Below are 16,248 nucleotides of genomic sequence, written 5' to 3' on the forward strand. Positions count from 1 at the left end.
ACTTCTCTTCAACACTTGCTTCAACAGTTTCTTTATATGAGAGTCATTAACAAACAGAAATCAGATAAGTCTGATCAAGAAACAATATCCACTGATCAGCTGATTAAAACTAGTACTCCATTTCTTATATATAGTGATGTATACTTATAATGGAATGACATTATGCTATTCAATCAATTAAACTTTCATTAAAACACTTATTACACACTTTTACTTTATTCAAGTATCTTCTTAATTGTTTTGTTTGCTTTATTTATCTTATTGTCTGTTTATAGCACTTTTTAGCACAAGACAAATTTCCTCTCCGGAACAAAAGGTTTATCCTATCTTTATTCAAAAAATAGACCTCATTACTGTAAGTTTTAGTAAATAGTACTACTTTGTATAAGGGTTAAAATAATATTGTCAACAGGTACATAATTTAGCACTGAATGAAAACACTGAAACTTTAATCAATCGCTTTATATAAGGGTAAACGCTTTAAAACAAACCTTTCTCCAGTTGAATCACAGCGCGAAAGCGGCGCAGGCTTATGACGTCGCAAGTCACGCCAAAATAAAAGTCTTTTTTTTTTTTTTTTTTACCTTTTTTGCCACTTACTCTTAGTCATGAGTCATGACTTATTATATATAGTTTTTCTCTGCGTTTGGACACTTTATCATGTTAAAAATTAACAAAGCAATAAAAATGTCCTGTTTAAAATGAATAAAACTATGAACAGAAACAAAATAACTTCTCTTCAACAGTTTCTTTATATGAGAGTAATTAACAAAAAGAAATCCGGTAAGTCCGAGCAAGAAACAACAGCCACAAATGAGCTGATTAAAACTAGTACTCCATTTCTTATATATAGTGATGTATACTTAGAATGAAGTGAAATTATGCTATTTAATAAACTAAACCTTCATTAAGACACTTAATACACGCACGTTGTTCAATAGTCCTCTTTACTTTGAGTAAGATAGTATTACGTTGTATAAAGGGTTAAAATAATATTGTCAACAGCAGGTACATCATTTAGTATTGGATGAAAAACCTGAAACTTTAATCAATCGCTTTATATATATGTGTAAAAGTTTTAAAACAAACCTTTCTCCAGTTGAATAACTTTTTTTCTATTAATGCTTAAACTGACAATTCAAGCACATCATAACAAAGTCAGACAGATCTTTAAAAAGAGCAATAATTTACATAGTCATAAGAAAAAATATCCAAAATCACATACAAATACGAATAATACCATTAGACAGAAAGAGAAAAATATTAATAGATTTAGACTAATAATACTAATACTAAAATTACAAAATTAAACAAACAAAATTAAATTAATGAAATTACAATGACACTTAACCAAATAACCGTAAGGAAAGCAAAATTGAGCATCTTCTTTAAATACATCTGCATAATATTTTAGGAATCTTAGATTTTTCTTGTATTATTCTTAATAATATAAAGTGATTTTAGGAGGGAGTTAAATTCTGTTCTAAAATAAACAAAGGATGGGTAATTATTTGTGAATTTCTGTTTGTGAATGAAAAATTTGCCATATAAGATAAAAAAAAAAGTATGATGCGTTTCAGATATTTAGCTTTTGGGTCTTTTAAAGTCTTTTAGATTAAAGCAATTCACAGCATTGGCAGAAGCAGATATGTGAGAATTTAGAAGTGACCAAAAATGCTTGGATATTGGACAATCAAAAAACATGTAGTGGTGCAGGGGTGGCCAACCCTGTACCTGGAGAGCCACCTTCCTGCAGATTTCAGTTGCAACCCATATCTAACACACCTGCCTGTAATTATCACGTGGTGTTCAGGTCTTAGTTTATTGGTTCAGGTGTGTTTGATATGGGTAGCAACTGAAATCTGCAGGAAGGTGGCTTTACAGGAACAGGGTTGGCCACCCCTGTAGTAGTGTTTCCTCTACTTGTTTGCAGAAAGAACAGGAGCTGTCGATGTCCAAAAAACTGTAAATACTAAATTTTACAGGGTAGATTTTATGGAAAATTTTAAAATGCATTTCTTTTGCCTTGTTGGAAAATGCAATATTTCCCAGGTAAAAGCCAGGTTCTATTCCAGTCTATGTCCTTAACCAAAGACCTCCAGTAAAACTTTCCTCTAGACGAAATTTTCCTTTTATATTGGAAAATTTGACGCACAAAGCTATTGTTACGTTTCTTATCTAACAGACTAACACCATCTAAAAGCAAATTTACAGTTAAATGTACCTTGACTTTTAACTAGGTGAACTAAACCTGGTGGTATTGCCTAACAACTTTATTAAATTCATTAGGAGAAGTTGGAAAACAGTGGTAGGTTATAAATGGTTCACAAAAGAATGTTTCCTGCATCATCAAACAAGCAAAGGATCCAATTAATGTTATTTTTAAACCAACTTTGGAAAAATAATGATTTGTTTCTGATTGTAATATCTTGGTTATTCCATAAGAAAAATCGGTGGGGAGAAACATTGTGAACATAACCAAGCTTCCAAGCAAGCAGACATTGCTGGTGGAATTTAGACAAAGCTAAAGATAGCTTGTAGGAAAGATAATTAAATTTAAGAAGAAACAAAAGACTACAGATTTTGTTAAAAAAAGTAGTTGGGGATAAAAAAACAAAAACAAATAGAAGTTGGATTGGTTAGGCATCTCTTTATCCAATTAATTTTAAAAATGTTTATGGTGTCAGAAAAATCTAATAAATTTACACTCCCTCTGCTTTACTATTAGAAAGAACTTCCTTTTTCAATTTATGAGGTTTGTTCTTCCAGATAAATTAAGAAAACAGTATTAATTTATTTGGCCACTTTGTTCTCAACAAATAAAGATAAAGTCGGATATACAAAATGAGAAAGACCCTCTTCCATATAATGACAGGTACCATTGTAGCCAGCAATTAAGAATATTTTTATTTTTGCTGATCCTAGACACAAAAATTCAAGTGCTGTCTCACTAAAAGATTTTTAATAACAAAAAAAACAGGGATTATCAGGGATATCTTCTATATATTCATAATTCAAATTATGAACAGGCATTATCTCACATTTGGAGATAAACAGCTTTAGACCAGAAACACTTGAGATGTCAGAAATTAAATTTAAAGCCTTTCATACGTTTGAGTCATCTTTTAGAAATAAAGTGGTGTCATCTGCCAATTGTGAAATCTTAATCTTCCTCTCAAAAACAGAAATTTCTTACAAATCTTGATTTTGCACAATGCTTAAGGATAGAAACTCTGTAACTAATAAAAATAAAAAGGAAGAGATTGGGCCGTCCTGTCTAATACCACACAAAATATCAAATCCATTAGAAGTTTTAAAATTAACAATCAATGAACTATTGATTCCTTTATAAAACAAAGCCATAGTGTTAACAAAAGTATCCCCAAATCGAAAAAACCTCAATGCTTTAAACAGAAACTGGTGCTCAATCGTATCAAAGGCTTTATAAAAATCAAGAAAAAGAATGAGACCATCTGAATGAATAGAATCAGCATAATCGAGCAAATCCAAAACTAATCTTATGTTATAAGAAACATGGCGGCCTTTTATAAACCCAGACTGAGTTTCAGAAATAATAGAATCAAGATTTGTTTTTAATCTGTTGGCAAAGTCTTTTTTGTTTAGTTTTTTTGCTACTCACATTTGCAGTCATGACATGATACATTTCTCCTTCATTTTCCACTTCATACAACATATCTGCTATCTCTCTCACATACACAGACATTCAGTATTTGAAGTTGATCAAAACTTTTAATCCAAACATTTTAAAACAATTTTGTTTAATTTATATAATCCACTAAGACTAAGTGTTTAAAGCAGAAAACCCCAACATTCTAAAATGTATAACAAATAATCTGATGGGTGTTTGAGCTAAAACTTTACAGACACATTCTGGAGACACAAAAGACTCATCTTAAATCTTGAAAAGGGGTAAAATAGGTGCCCTTTAAGTAAAAAGTACCCATTACTACTTCATGTTTTAGTTCCACTAACTGGGTCATTATCACTAAAAAATGCTTTTGATATCCTACATACAAGATTGAATCAGTCCTATATGGACATAATGTGAAATAACATTCTGATGTTTTGCAGTAATTAATAGAGTTTACATACATATCAAAATCTCTGGATGCCAAATGTAGAAAGAAGCTATAAATACATGTATAGTAAGAAGGCTAGTTTCAAAGAGTAACTAAAATACAATTTTAAAGGATACAAAAGTTTGGATAAAAGCATTTTTAGGAGAACTGGTAAAGTCAACGCAAAGCACTTGATAATAAGTATACTCCCAAAGCAAATTACTTTCTTCAGACTGAATACAGTAAAGAGCATTTGAGGAAATATTATTATTAGATTGAACAAGTTGTGATTTAGTGGAGAGCAGTTATGAGTAGAGACTTCACCAACTTTATTATAAGAGGAATTTATTTAAAACTCATACCATTCTGTCACTTAAATATATTCCAAAAGCTCACGCAAACAGGTAAAGAATTCCGAGATCTATTAGTAATTGAGGGAATGTCTTTGTTTGACATGTACTGAGAAGATTTGTGCAGTCAAATATAAATTAATGTAAAAAAAAAAACTTCGGGGCCGGTCTTGACTAAAGGTATTATACAATCAGGGATTGCACAGAAACAATGTTATATTCCTCTGAAGAGACTGAAGAAGACAAATGAATCTTCTGTCCAGAAATGTTTCCCTCTGTTGTCAAGAGACTGTTTAAGGAACAGGCAGCCAATCAGCTATCACCGAGCGCCTACAGGCAGTCAATCAGCTTTCTCTAAGCCACATACAGGCAGCCAATCAGCTTTCGCTGATCAGCGTTCAGGCAAATATCCCGCCCATGGTGCTCTGTCCGGGGCGGAGAGAGGTTAAAGAATTTAAATATCTAGCAGGTACACATGGAAAAATCATATTGAGAAAGTGGAAAAGAAGTGTAGGAAAACTTTAAATGCAACGAGGGCATTAGCAGGCAAAGAAGGGGGAGCAGAGAGATCATTAATGCTCACAGTGTATCAGGCTTTAATAAGATTGGTACTTAATTTTGGGTGTATGATATATGCGGCAGCATCAAAGACCATTTTAAAAAGACTAGATAGGATCCAATATAGAGCACTTCGAATGTGTATAGGAGCTGTAAAATCAACACAGATTAAAGCTTTGATTGTGGAAACAAATTAATTACCATTATATCTGCGTTGGGAGAAATTGGTGCTGGCGTATTGGTCATCTATTAAAAGCTATGCTGGAGAGAACATTGTAAAAGAATCTTTAATAGATTGTTGGGAGTATACTAATAATAGAGGAAGAGGATTTGGATGGAATATACATAATATAGCAAAAAAAATAAAAATAAAACACCAAGTATTTAATATAGTGGGTAATAAAAGCCCAGTATGGAGTGAAGTCCCCTTATGGATAATACCTGAAGTTGAAATCAATCTTGAGATCCTGGACAAAAGAAATGAATGGGAGGAATCAGGTACTATAAGCCAAATGTGTATAAGCTTATAGCTGGAAAATACACAAATGTATACTGATGGATCTAAAGACCCACATAAGGGGTTACAAGAATAGGAGCCTGTGTTCCTGATTTGGAAGTATTTTCTAAAAAAAGAACAACATCAGAACTGTCAATATATTCTGCTGAACAGGTTACTATCATTGTGGGACTTGTGTGGATAGATAAACTTATCCACTTGTGTGGATAGGTGGAAAATAACTAAGATAAGAAACTTTGGTTATTTATAGTGGTTTAGAAATCATCTGGTTGGTGTGTTAGCTAATGCAGGACCAGCTGTGGACAATCATAGCACATGATCCTCTCAAAAGTAGTTTATAAATAAACCATGTCAATGAACAGCCAAACTACATGAACAAGCTGCCGTTTAGAATATACCAGTGTTTGTGTGGACAAGGCCTCAATGTTGAGGACTCTGCTCTCCATTGTGAAGCTTCATGTGAGTGTTGAGGCTTCTTTTACAATTAAAGCCCTTTCCACACTCACTGCATCTTAAACGCTCTACCAAATGAGTCTTCATGTGGTTCTTAATGGAGTCTTTGTGTGTGAGACTCTTTCCACACTGATCACATGTGAACACTATGGTTCCAGTGTGACCATTCATGTGATTCATGAGGCTAGCTTTGGCTCTGAAGCTCTTTCCACACTGAGCACATGCAAACGGCTTCTCTCCAGTGTGAGTTCTCATGTGGTTATTGAATGTGCTTTTATATGGGAAACGTTTCCCACAATCAGTGCATCTGTAAGGTTTCTCTCCAGTGTGAGTTCTCTTATGGTTATCGAGTGTGTTTTTATGCGTGAAGCTTTTACCACATTCTGTGCATGTGTATGGTTTCTCTCCAGTGTGAATTCTCCTGTGGTTATTGAATGTGCTTTTATGTGTGAAACTTTTACCACACTCTGTGCATCTGTAAGGTTTCTCTCCTGTGTGAATTCTCCTGTGGCTATTGAATGTGGTTTTATATGGGAAACTTTGACCACATTCTGTGCATGTGTAAGGTTTCTCTCCAGCATGAATCCTCATGTGGATGTTAAGGTTGTGTTTTTTAGCAAAACCTTTCCCACACTGTGTGCAAGTAAAAATTCTTCCTTCATTGTGAGTTCTCATGTGAACTTCAAGGTTGATATTTTGCGTAAAACTCTTTCCACACTGTTGGCATATGTACGGCCTCTCTCCAATGTGAATTCTCATGTGGGCTTTAAAGCCATGAATTTTAGGAAAACTCTTTCCACACTGTTTGCAGGTGTAAAGTTTCTCCCTATTGTGAACATCAAGCTTTGGCTTTTGACTGAAACTCTTTCTACACTGGTTACTGCTGAAATTACACATAGATTTGGATTTCCGAGGTCTTCCGTGTGATGAAGTCTTTTTAGTCAGTGTGGGTTTTTCATCAGTCAATATTTCTTGATGTTTCTCTTCCATTTCATTCCATTGATGAGTTTCTTCTTTCAGCACCATCAGGTCTTTAAAAAAAAAAAAAATGAACTTTTAGAATGAAGCCACAAAGCGACAAGCATGAAATGGATGTTTCACCCACAAATAAAAATGAGCTTACCATTTACTCTGTGTCATGTGGTTTTAAACATTTCCTTTCTTCTGGAACACAAAGAAAGCCAGCGTTTTTTCCATAAGATCTTCTTTTGTGTTTAACAGGACCAAGAAACTCGTAAAGATTTAAAACCACACGAGGGACAATAAATAGTAAGGCTATTTTAATTTCTGCATCAACAATCCCTTTAAAGGATTCCTATTATAAAACCTTTTTTACAAGATGTAAAATAAGTCTTCCCAGAATGTGTCTGAGGTTACAGCTCAAAATCAGATCATATACCTTACAGAAGATTTAATTTTGGGGGTCAGAGGAAAACCAAGCTCTTTTTGTGCCTGTGGCTTTAAATGTAAATGATCAAATGCACTCGCTCTGGATTACTCATGCTGTGTGTTGTGCATTTTCCACTGGATTTAAACATTTGTAACTTGCTTGGAAGACCCGATTGAGACAATTCCTGCATGTTCATGGCAAGTACGCATAAATTACGCTTATTTTTGTGAGTTTGCATTCTTGTATATAACTAATATAACAAATGTTTCCCAGTACTGGGTTGCCGCTGGACTGTACTGGGTTGTTCATTCCGCTGTGGTGACCCCTAACGAATAAAGGGACTAAGCCGAAGGAAAATTAATGAATGGACATATGCAAATGATTAATGTCAGGTTTGCTGTAAACTGGAGTGATGAGGAGATGGCAAGATGACATACTTTGCAACTTGTTTTCATTCATTTCAAGTGTTTACACTTAATGATCCTCGAGCCTGAGGCTCTCTCCCATTTGCAAGGCGAAAGGGAAGTTTGAGCTCGGGTAGATCTCGAGAACTCGTCTGCTGTAGTAGCTAATAAACAGAAAGTGATTGCTTTTAAGAGATAATTACTTACTAAGAGCATGTCTATGGTGCCGATTTGGATTAGTCAATTAACTTAAGTTGCATGTTTTTGGACAGTGGAAGGAAACCGGGGAACCTGGAAGAAACCCACGTGAGCACCAGGAGAATGTGTAAACTCTGCACAGAAACATCAGCTGGCTTGGTAACGACTAGTAACCTTCTTGCTATGAGGCAACAGTGCTAACCTCTGGGCTTTTGTGCCACCGACCTAGAAAAGGAGGAGTAGGGGTGGAAGGCGGGATTTTTCTAAACGAAGATGGCTGTGATATGGAATTTAGGGTATTTATAGTGGTTTAGGAATCGTCTGATTGGTGAATCCTAAATTAAATAATGCGAGATCAGCCGCATGCAATCATAAACGTGATCCTCTTGAAATAAGTTTATAAACAAGCTTCACTTGTACTTGTCTTTGTTTTCTTGGCTTTGTGCAAGTTCCTGATGCTTAGTTGAAGACCTACGTTATTACATTTTATATACCCGACAAGATGCAGAAATGCCATCTAAAAAGGTTACCTGCTATTTGTCCAATCAGGGACAGTGACAACGGAAATATACAAATAATAATTTTAACCCGGGGATTTGCGAATATGAAACGTCTGGTAATTAACACCCAGGTATAGCATGAGCAGTGTGGATGGTGACTACAGACAACCCAGGATTGTTTAACTGTGGTTAGAATCACCCAGGGTTAACAATTTCAAGTAAGAAAATGCCTAAGAATACTCAGCATCAGCTCTCAGGATAACAGGAGTACATGGACAAACAGTGACATACAAAAATTGTCATTCGTAGCGGTGACCTGGGGTCTGTTCTTCGTACCGCACTTAAATAATCTTAGATAATTTGGCAGATCCTGGATCTTTTAATCTTGATAACTGATCTCTGGCTAATTTGGTTCTGTAAACAAGTTTGTGAATCAGGTTAAAATGTCTGGATGAACTGATCTGAGATGGCTGCATGTGTTGTGAAGGACAGATCTATCGATCCTCGAAATCATGATCAACAAAGTAACGATTGGCTGATGGCACAGCAGCGTAATGACATCATCTGATTAATATTCAATTATCCAAGTGAGCCAAATTACATAAAATTAGCAGTAAATGGTTTGTTAAACATGACACGCAATAACTTTACACATTTGTTGTAAGCTGCAGGCTTTTATGAGTCAAGAGTATTCATCATGTATTTCAATGCATATCAATGTATTTAGGTCTACATTTAGAGAAAATTTTATTAATTATAGTAGCCTATGCCTACTTATTTTTTTTTATCAGCGTAAAGAATAACTCTATAAATTAATTTTGCATGAAAAAAAGCATTTTCATATCGGTAATGGTGTCAATCACCGGCATATTAGTGGTCAAAAAACGTGCATGACTGCATAAATTATTACCCCTTTTTAAAAAAAGTCAAATATTGTGCATGTACACGTTTGTATCTACAAAGATTATATTAAAAAAAATCTATTTGAACTCTTAGGTGGCAGTCTTTCTACTTTAATTTTGGAGAGCAGATTGCATAAGTTTTATTAGTATATATTTTTCTGATCCCAAGTAGGTTTGAGCTACTAGAACTGTTGCCATGACAAGTCTCAGATGAGTTTTAAAGATTGAAACAATCATTGATAACCAAAACCAAAGCCAAAAATAACCAAATCCAGCTAATTGAGTAATCCACGTACGAAGAACGGACCCCAGATCTCATGCTATCATTTTAGAACTTTCAATTCAGTTGCCTTTTGGAGAATTGACCATGAATAATAAATAGCAGAAAACGGCCACACTACTCTACAAACTAGTGTGTTCATGACTATACATACAAAGAAAAATAATAAAATTAGAAAATGACCCTACAACATCAAGCAGCATTAGGCATGGGCCAGTATAAGATTTTGACAGTATGATAACCTTGTCACGGTTTATATCACGATATAAAAAATATCACGGTTTCACTGTATTTTGATTACTGCTCTAAAATATATTCCTTAAAATCTCTGGATAAAAAAACAAACACATTTTTTCCCTTTGAAAACAATATATTTTCTTTTGAGAAACTTTGAAAGTATATTGGAGCAGTAAACATGTCAGGCTGAATAATTCAAATTAATTATTGACTTCTGCTGTCTTCTTTTGTTTCATAAACACAGATTTCTTTACGATTTAAAATGTCATCTTTGGAGATATTTTCTGCTGGAGATACTGTTGTCCTAAAAAACGTATAACAGAACATAAAAATCCTTACATTTACAGTAGGGACCGTACAGCAGAAAATATTGGCAGTTTGCAAACCTTGCAAACGGTTATCATACCATGTCTAAGCAGCATAAAGGCTCCTACACACCAGGACGCTTTTTCATGTGCGTTTATTTTCAGCCTTTTACGAGATGTTTTTCTGCATTAAAACCCAAGCTATTTTTACTAGCATCAAGCAGAAGAGTATGCAAAACCACTCCTTAACGTTAGATGGCGCAACACAACTTTAAGCTTCCGACACCCTCTTGCAACACAAAAGAAGAAGAGAGAAAGTTCACACGATTGTTGTTAAAGTTACTGGTGACTCAAATAAGCATGGATGGTTCAAGTAGCAGCTCCACCTCTAGCGATGAAGAAATGATTATTGTTCACAGAGCAATAAGAAGCTCCACGTTGATATCGCCTCTTGGCACCTTCTTTAATGTGTGCTCGCATTGACAGTTTTGAGCACCTCCATGTGCTGTTTACTGTAACTTCAGCAGCTCCGTGCATTTGAACAAAAGTGCCAACCTGATTAGTGAAGAAGGTTTTAACACGGTGCATCAAAAAATAAAAAAACAAGCATGAGGCATTTCTTTAAAAATTACGGTTTTACGCCTGGCGTTTTGTGCGTAGTGTGCACGATCAAATTGACGCCCTTTAGTCACAAGGCCTTATATGTAGACAAATGCGAGCAAAAAAAGTCTCATGTGCACAGGACTTTACACTATTTTTAGGATCAAAAAATTAATTCTTAAAAAAAAGTCTCTAGCAAAAAGATTCCAATGGCAGCGCCTGCTGGTACGTAAAGAATATGATCAATACTGACAAACTTCACACTCAGATGTTTGCATATCATCAGCATGCTGTACACCATTTCTTAAGCAGCAAAAGACATTTTTAAACTAGTTTGTTGGCCAGTTGTAGTCAGTGCAATGCTAAACGGTATTGTTCCACTATAATTTGTTTGTTTTGCCTCACTTCGTCCCACAGCAACATCATCGAGTTTAGAAAACTGTACAATGTTTTATAATAATTCATTTTTTTGTGTCCATTGTATCCAGCATATTTAAAATGAGGACATCCACGTTTTCTGACAAACTTTAAACCAGGGTTAAATTTTTTACTTATAAAGGGCTAAAAGGCTAAGGAATTTTTCAAATACCCCAGATGGAAAAGAGTTTTATTTGCCCTATATATAATTATATAAAAATGTATATAATTACATTTAATAATAAAATAATAAAAAGAACAAATGTTTTATAAAACTATAAAAAACTAAATATATGCACAACAATCTGTACAGTTCGTTGTCCTCAGCAGTAAATACATGGAGCACGTTTAAACAAATGTTGCTATAAGTAATTAAACCATTATGATAAAGAGTGAAAATGACCTTTCTGAATGAAAAGTTTTATTCAAATGAATTGTTGGTGATTGTATGAGTTTTAACCAGATTGGGTAGCAGAACATGCACAAAGGAAAATGAAGACTTATTTAAAAAGATTTAAGACCTACAACACAATATTTCAGTAAATTTAAGACTTTTAAGGCCTAAAATTTAGATTTGGGAATCTAAGATATTTTAAGACCCCACAGAAATCCTGTTTAAAGGCAATAGCCCTGGCAATTAGTTATTATAATAATTATTTAATTCTAACTCTGATAATATCTGTGAGAACTAGAAACAACTACTAGAAACAAAATTAGACCCATAAAGAAGTTGATGGAAATAAGGGAATTGTGATCAACGAGACATATGCAAATTAAAAGTACTAAGCCAACACTATCACTGTAATAGCAGATATCTTCTATGAGAATACTGTAGATCAAATATCATCAGCTCAGTTAATCTTTTTTAATATTGTTTTTGTTTATTTTATATAGTGCCAGTGCTCAAAGACGCTTTACAAACAGTAGGAGAACAAGAAAAGCAATAACCTTAAAAAGGTAGAGAAAATGGGAGACTAATAATACATAAAATAATGACAAAAGACACGAGAACAAGTAACAAAAGAAACTCATTCCTGTCTTTCAGTGAGTGCTTATGTGCATTTAAGAGAACTAGGCAGCACACTCAGGGCTGCAAGATGGATTTAATTTAGTATTCTTATTATTAAAATATATCTGAATGAGGATCAAATGACTGATTTGGTCTTTGAGAATGAAAACCAACCTGTTTGTTCCTGCAGATCTTCCTGTTTGACTGTGAATGTTTCTTCAATCTTCACATCTTCACTCTCCTCTTTAAAAAACGCCATCTTTATAACAGTGTGGAGATCAGTCGCTTCAGCAAAACACTTTATCCTGTTTAAAATGAACAAAACAATAAAAAATGTCCTGTTTAAAATAAATAAAACACTGAACAGAAACAAAATGACTTCTCTTCAACACTTGCTTCAACAGTTTGTTTATATGAGAGTCATTAACAAAAAGAAATCAGCTAAGACTGAGCAAGAAACAATAGCTACGAATAAGCTGATTAAAACTAGTAACGCAACTCCATTTCTTCTATAAAGTCATGTATACTTCGAAAAGAATGACATTATGCTATTTAATAAATTAAACCTTCACTAAAACACTTATTACACACTTTACTGTTGCTTTATTCAAACTTTAACAAATGATGTTAATTAATTTTTTTTTTTTTTTTTTTTTGTCTGCTTACAGCAACATTGTAGCACTTATTTGCACGAGAAAAGAATTTACTCTCGGGGACAAATAAAGTTTATCCTATCTTATTCAAACAATAGACCTTACTGTGAGTAAAATTGAACTTTGTTGTATAAAGGGTTAAAATAACATTGTCAACAGCAGGTACATCTAGCATTAAATGACCAACCTGAAGTTTTAATCAGTTGGTTTACATCTGCGTAAAGGCTTTAAAGGGTCACGAAACACCAAAACACATTTTTTGAGCTGTTGACAGTCGTATATGTGTCCCACACTGCTAAAAACACTATTAGGACACCTATATTTCACTAAAAAGTGTAAATTGGTTGTTTTTGCGTTATTTTAAGCAAATTCGTACTTCCTGTTTGAAACGAATTTTTGAAGCGGCGTCACGGTCATGACATAATAGCGTGTATTCCAGCGTGCAGACTGGGCGTCTGTGCCAGAGTGAGTCTTATTACGTCTTACAGTTTGTTGCATTAATGCATGAGTAAGGCTTGGGTCAAACCAATCAGCGCACTCTATTGTGCAACTTCATTAATATTCATTACTATCACCGTGTTTTCAGGACAGAGACGCCACGTTGTGTTGGCAAAACAAGCGTGAAGTGTTGCTTTTATAGTTTGCTGCAGTTAAGTTTCGTTTTCATTTTCTCTCTGTGAGAGCTCAGAGTCACGTGTGGATTACAGTGTACGCGACGCGCGACAACAATAACTTACGTGTCTAAGGAGGATTATTGTTTACCTGAGAGCTGTTCTCATCTGCAAACGCTGGGATCTGGAATCGTTTGTAGTCTTCTCTTCATAAAGACGTGGCTCTAGTTGCTGGTGATTGTCCTGTCTCTACAGATTTGGTAAGTGAGCGATCAGTGCTCTTTGTTTATTCAGTTTGTTCGTATCTAACAAACTATTGCACAGAGTGTAAACACGTTAGCACCACAACCAAACTTTAACCTCGTGTAGGGTTTTTACCGCATTTTGTGACCGGAATAACACACGCGGCTTTCTGACGCTACCTGTCGTGTGCATCTAAGTTTACGGGAAATGCAGAGGTTTTTTTTCTCTCATTCGCCGTGCGGTATCAAACATTGCATGAAAAATACACGCTTAGAGCAGTTCCTCGAATCAAATATCTCGTGTGTCGCGAGGGGCATGAATGAATTCCCTGAATGAAAGAGCCAAACTGCAGTTAAAGTCCACCATTTAATAATTTGGCTAATAATTCGACTACAGATGTCCATGTAGGTTAAACACCATCACATTCTCCTGTATGTATGTGTGTGTGTGTGTGTATTTTGACTCTGAAACTCGCGCGTGCCCAAATCGACACTCCCACACCCTCCCACTTTAGTTCCTCCGACACTCCCCCCTAAACAGAGCTGGACACGCCCACTTTTCTGACTTTTTCCAAAGAAGAGGTGTGAAAACACCCTGCTGAAACAAGGGGGTTTCATGGCCCTTTAAAACAAACCTTTCTCCAGTTGAATCATAACGCGAGAGTGGTGCAGTCTTATGACATCACACCACCATGCCACAATAAAAGTCTTTTTTTTGTTTAGCTTTTTTTTCCCCTACTTACTCTTAGTCATGACTTATTGATACATTTCTCCCTCATTTTCTACTTTATCTGCTTTCTGTTTTGTATTTGTAAGACAGTCATTATGTTAATTGAAAAAAAGCATTTACCCCCCACTAGATCTTTGCCTTCAGGTAGGTTGGTAAGAGGTTGCATTTTCTTTAAACGATTGCATTTCTTTATCCATAGCTTTAACTCATTCACTTGTATTCACTGATGTTACCACCTCTTTGTTTGTTTGAATGGGCAAACATCAATCTCTCCAAAATTGCCTGCCAGGTTCCAACCTATATATGTAATAGGTTGAAACTTATTTGGGCTACAGTCCATTTGTCAGGATATTTATAACCAAATAAACAAAAAAAAAAAAAAAACGAAATAGTTGTAAAGAAGCTTTTAGAAATGACCGAAAAACTTAATACAACGTTGAACAATGCATCCACGCATGTACAGACTTTACATTTTTATAATGTTAGCATTCAGATATTATTTGAGTGTAAATTCAGAATGTGCAACTTACCTTTTCAGTCTTCAATGAAGAAGTGGGATGAGAAATGGCCTCAGTAGGCTTTTCTTTGTAGGTTGTTGTTGGTAATAATCCCAATGTAGGAGTCAACAATCGTAGTTTGTCCTCCAAAGTTGTTCTCTTTACTTAGCAAAATAAGCCAATGACGTTTCTGTTAGGAACCCAGAATATATAGATACAACCCTGCTGAGCTACAGGATCTGGAATGTGATTGGATAAGACACAATTGGCCCCCATTAATGCTGCAAAGACGCAAATAAGCAGTGGAGAGCAGTGAAGACTCAAGACACATACAGTGGGGGATGGGAAGTCCAGCAGCTTTATAAACCAGTTTTACAGAGAAATAATGATGTATTGGGAAAATGAGTTGACTTTAGCCATCTTCATTTGATTTGTTGCTGTTGTTTTATAGTACTATTGATGGAAGCTTGTTTTTTATTTTGGCTGCTGCATTTTGTAGTTAATATTGACACACTTATCTTGAGGTATTTTGATTTGAAAGACATTTTAATTTATTTTTTCCCAAGCCTGGTTGCAAAGTAATGCATGAGTCATGTGTTGTTTTTGTAGAAGCTTTTCATAGTTGATGGCTGAAGTCATAGAGGTAAAGTTGGTTTTATATTCACACATTCGGACTTTCCCCTTAATAATATAATTTCATTAAAGTATTATTTGCAAACTCTAAATAGCGAAATCATATTAGCACTCAATGACTATCAAAGTACAACATTGTTCACAGTCAAATAAACAGTGTTAATGCTGTTTTCAAGTCACACTTGCATGCTAATTCCAATCGAATATTCAAACAATTCATGGTAAACAATATAGAGACTTCTAAATGAACGAATGTGTGAATATAAAACCAACTTTACCTCTATGCTGAAGTCTTTGTGTAAAGATGCAAATGAGCATTGAAGACTTAAGCCACACTAGCTATGTTTCCATCCAAAAATGCGAATAAACTTTATGCGCAAAACTGGATTATCGCATAAAAGTTGTGCGAACGAAGCATTGTTTCCATCCAACAAGTCAAAGCAAACAAAATTGTCACTTCCTGATTAACTGGCGCAGTGGCGTTTGAAGGTGTCAGACGCGGAGCACAGGCGCTCTTGATTCTGGAGATCATTAATAATATAATAACATTAATAGTGAAATGGTAAGGCGTTTTATAATGACCAAAACAACATTTCAGATGTTTTATAATGTGCTCAGCCTGACGTTTTGTCCATTCACACACATTTTAAGCATCACATGATCTCTTTTAACAAAATCACATG

The 16,248-nt window shown here is 34.8% G+C and overlaps 1 protein-coding gene across 13 annotated transcripts in view; it reads right to left on the minus strand.

Moving 5' to 3' along the window:
* LOC137491105 (uncharacterized) overlaps positions 1-16,248 on the minus strand; it is a 698,540-nt gene that overhangs the window by 11,810 nt on the left and 670,482 nt on the right. Inside the window, exons 1-5 of one of the 13 annotated variants that reach the window (XM_087248974.1) lie at positions 14,966-15,115; positions 13,615-13,712; positions 12,374-12,504; positions 7,081-7,118; positions 3,731-6,988 (exon numbers count right to left, since the gene is read on the minus strand). The exons of 2 other annotated variants lie outside the window; for them this stretch is intronic. In XM_087248974.1, the coding sequence (XP_087105100.1) occupies positions 5,925-6,983 (1,059 nt within the window). In that variant the 5' untranslated portion in view covers positions 6,984-6,988; positions 7,081-7,118; positions 12,374-12,504; positions 13,615-13,712; positions 14,966-15,115 and the 3' untranslated portion in view covers positions 3,731-5,924. Of the gene's footprint in view, positions 1-491; positions 522-3,730; positions 6,989-7,080; positions 7,122-12,373; positions 12,505-13,614; positions 15,116-16,248 lie in introns of those variants that run through there. 10 more of the 13 variants (XM_087248976.1, XM_087248975.1, XM_087248972.1 and 7 more) reach the window with 10 other exon arrangements.

This window comes from Danio rerio, chromosome 4 (genome assembly GCF_052040795.2).
Source record: "Danio rerio strain M-AB ecotype USA chromosome 4, GRCz13ab, whole genome shotgun sequence".
Classification (NCBI taxonomy): Eukaryota; Metazoa; Chordata; class Actinopteri; order Cypriniformes; family Danionidae; genus Danio; species Danio rerio.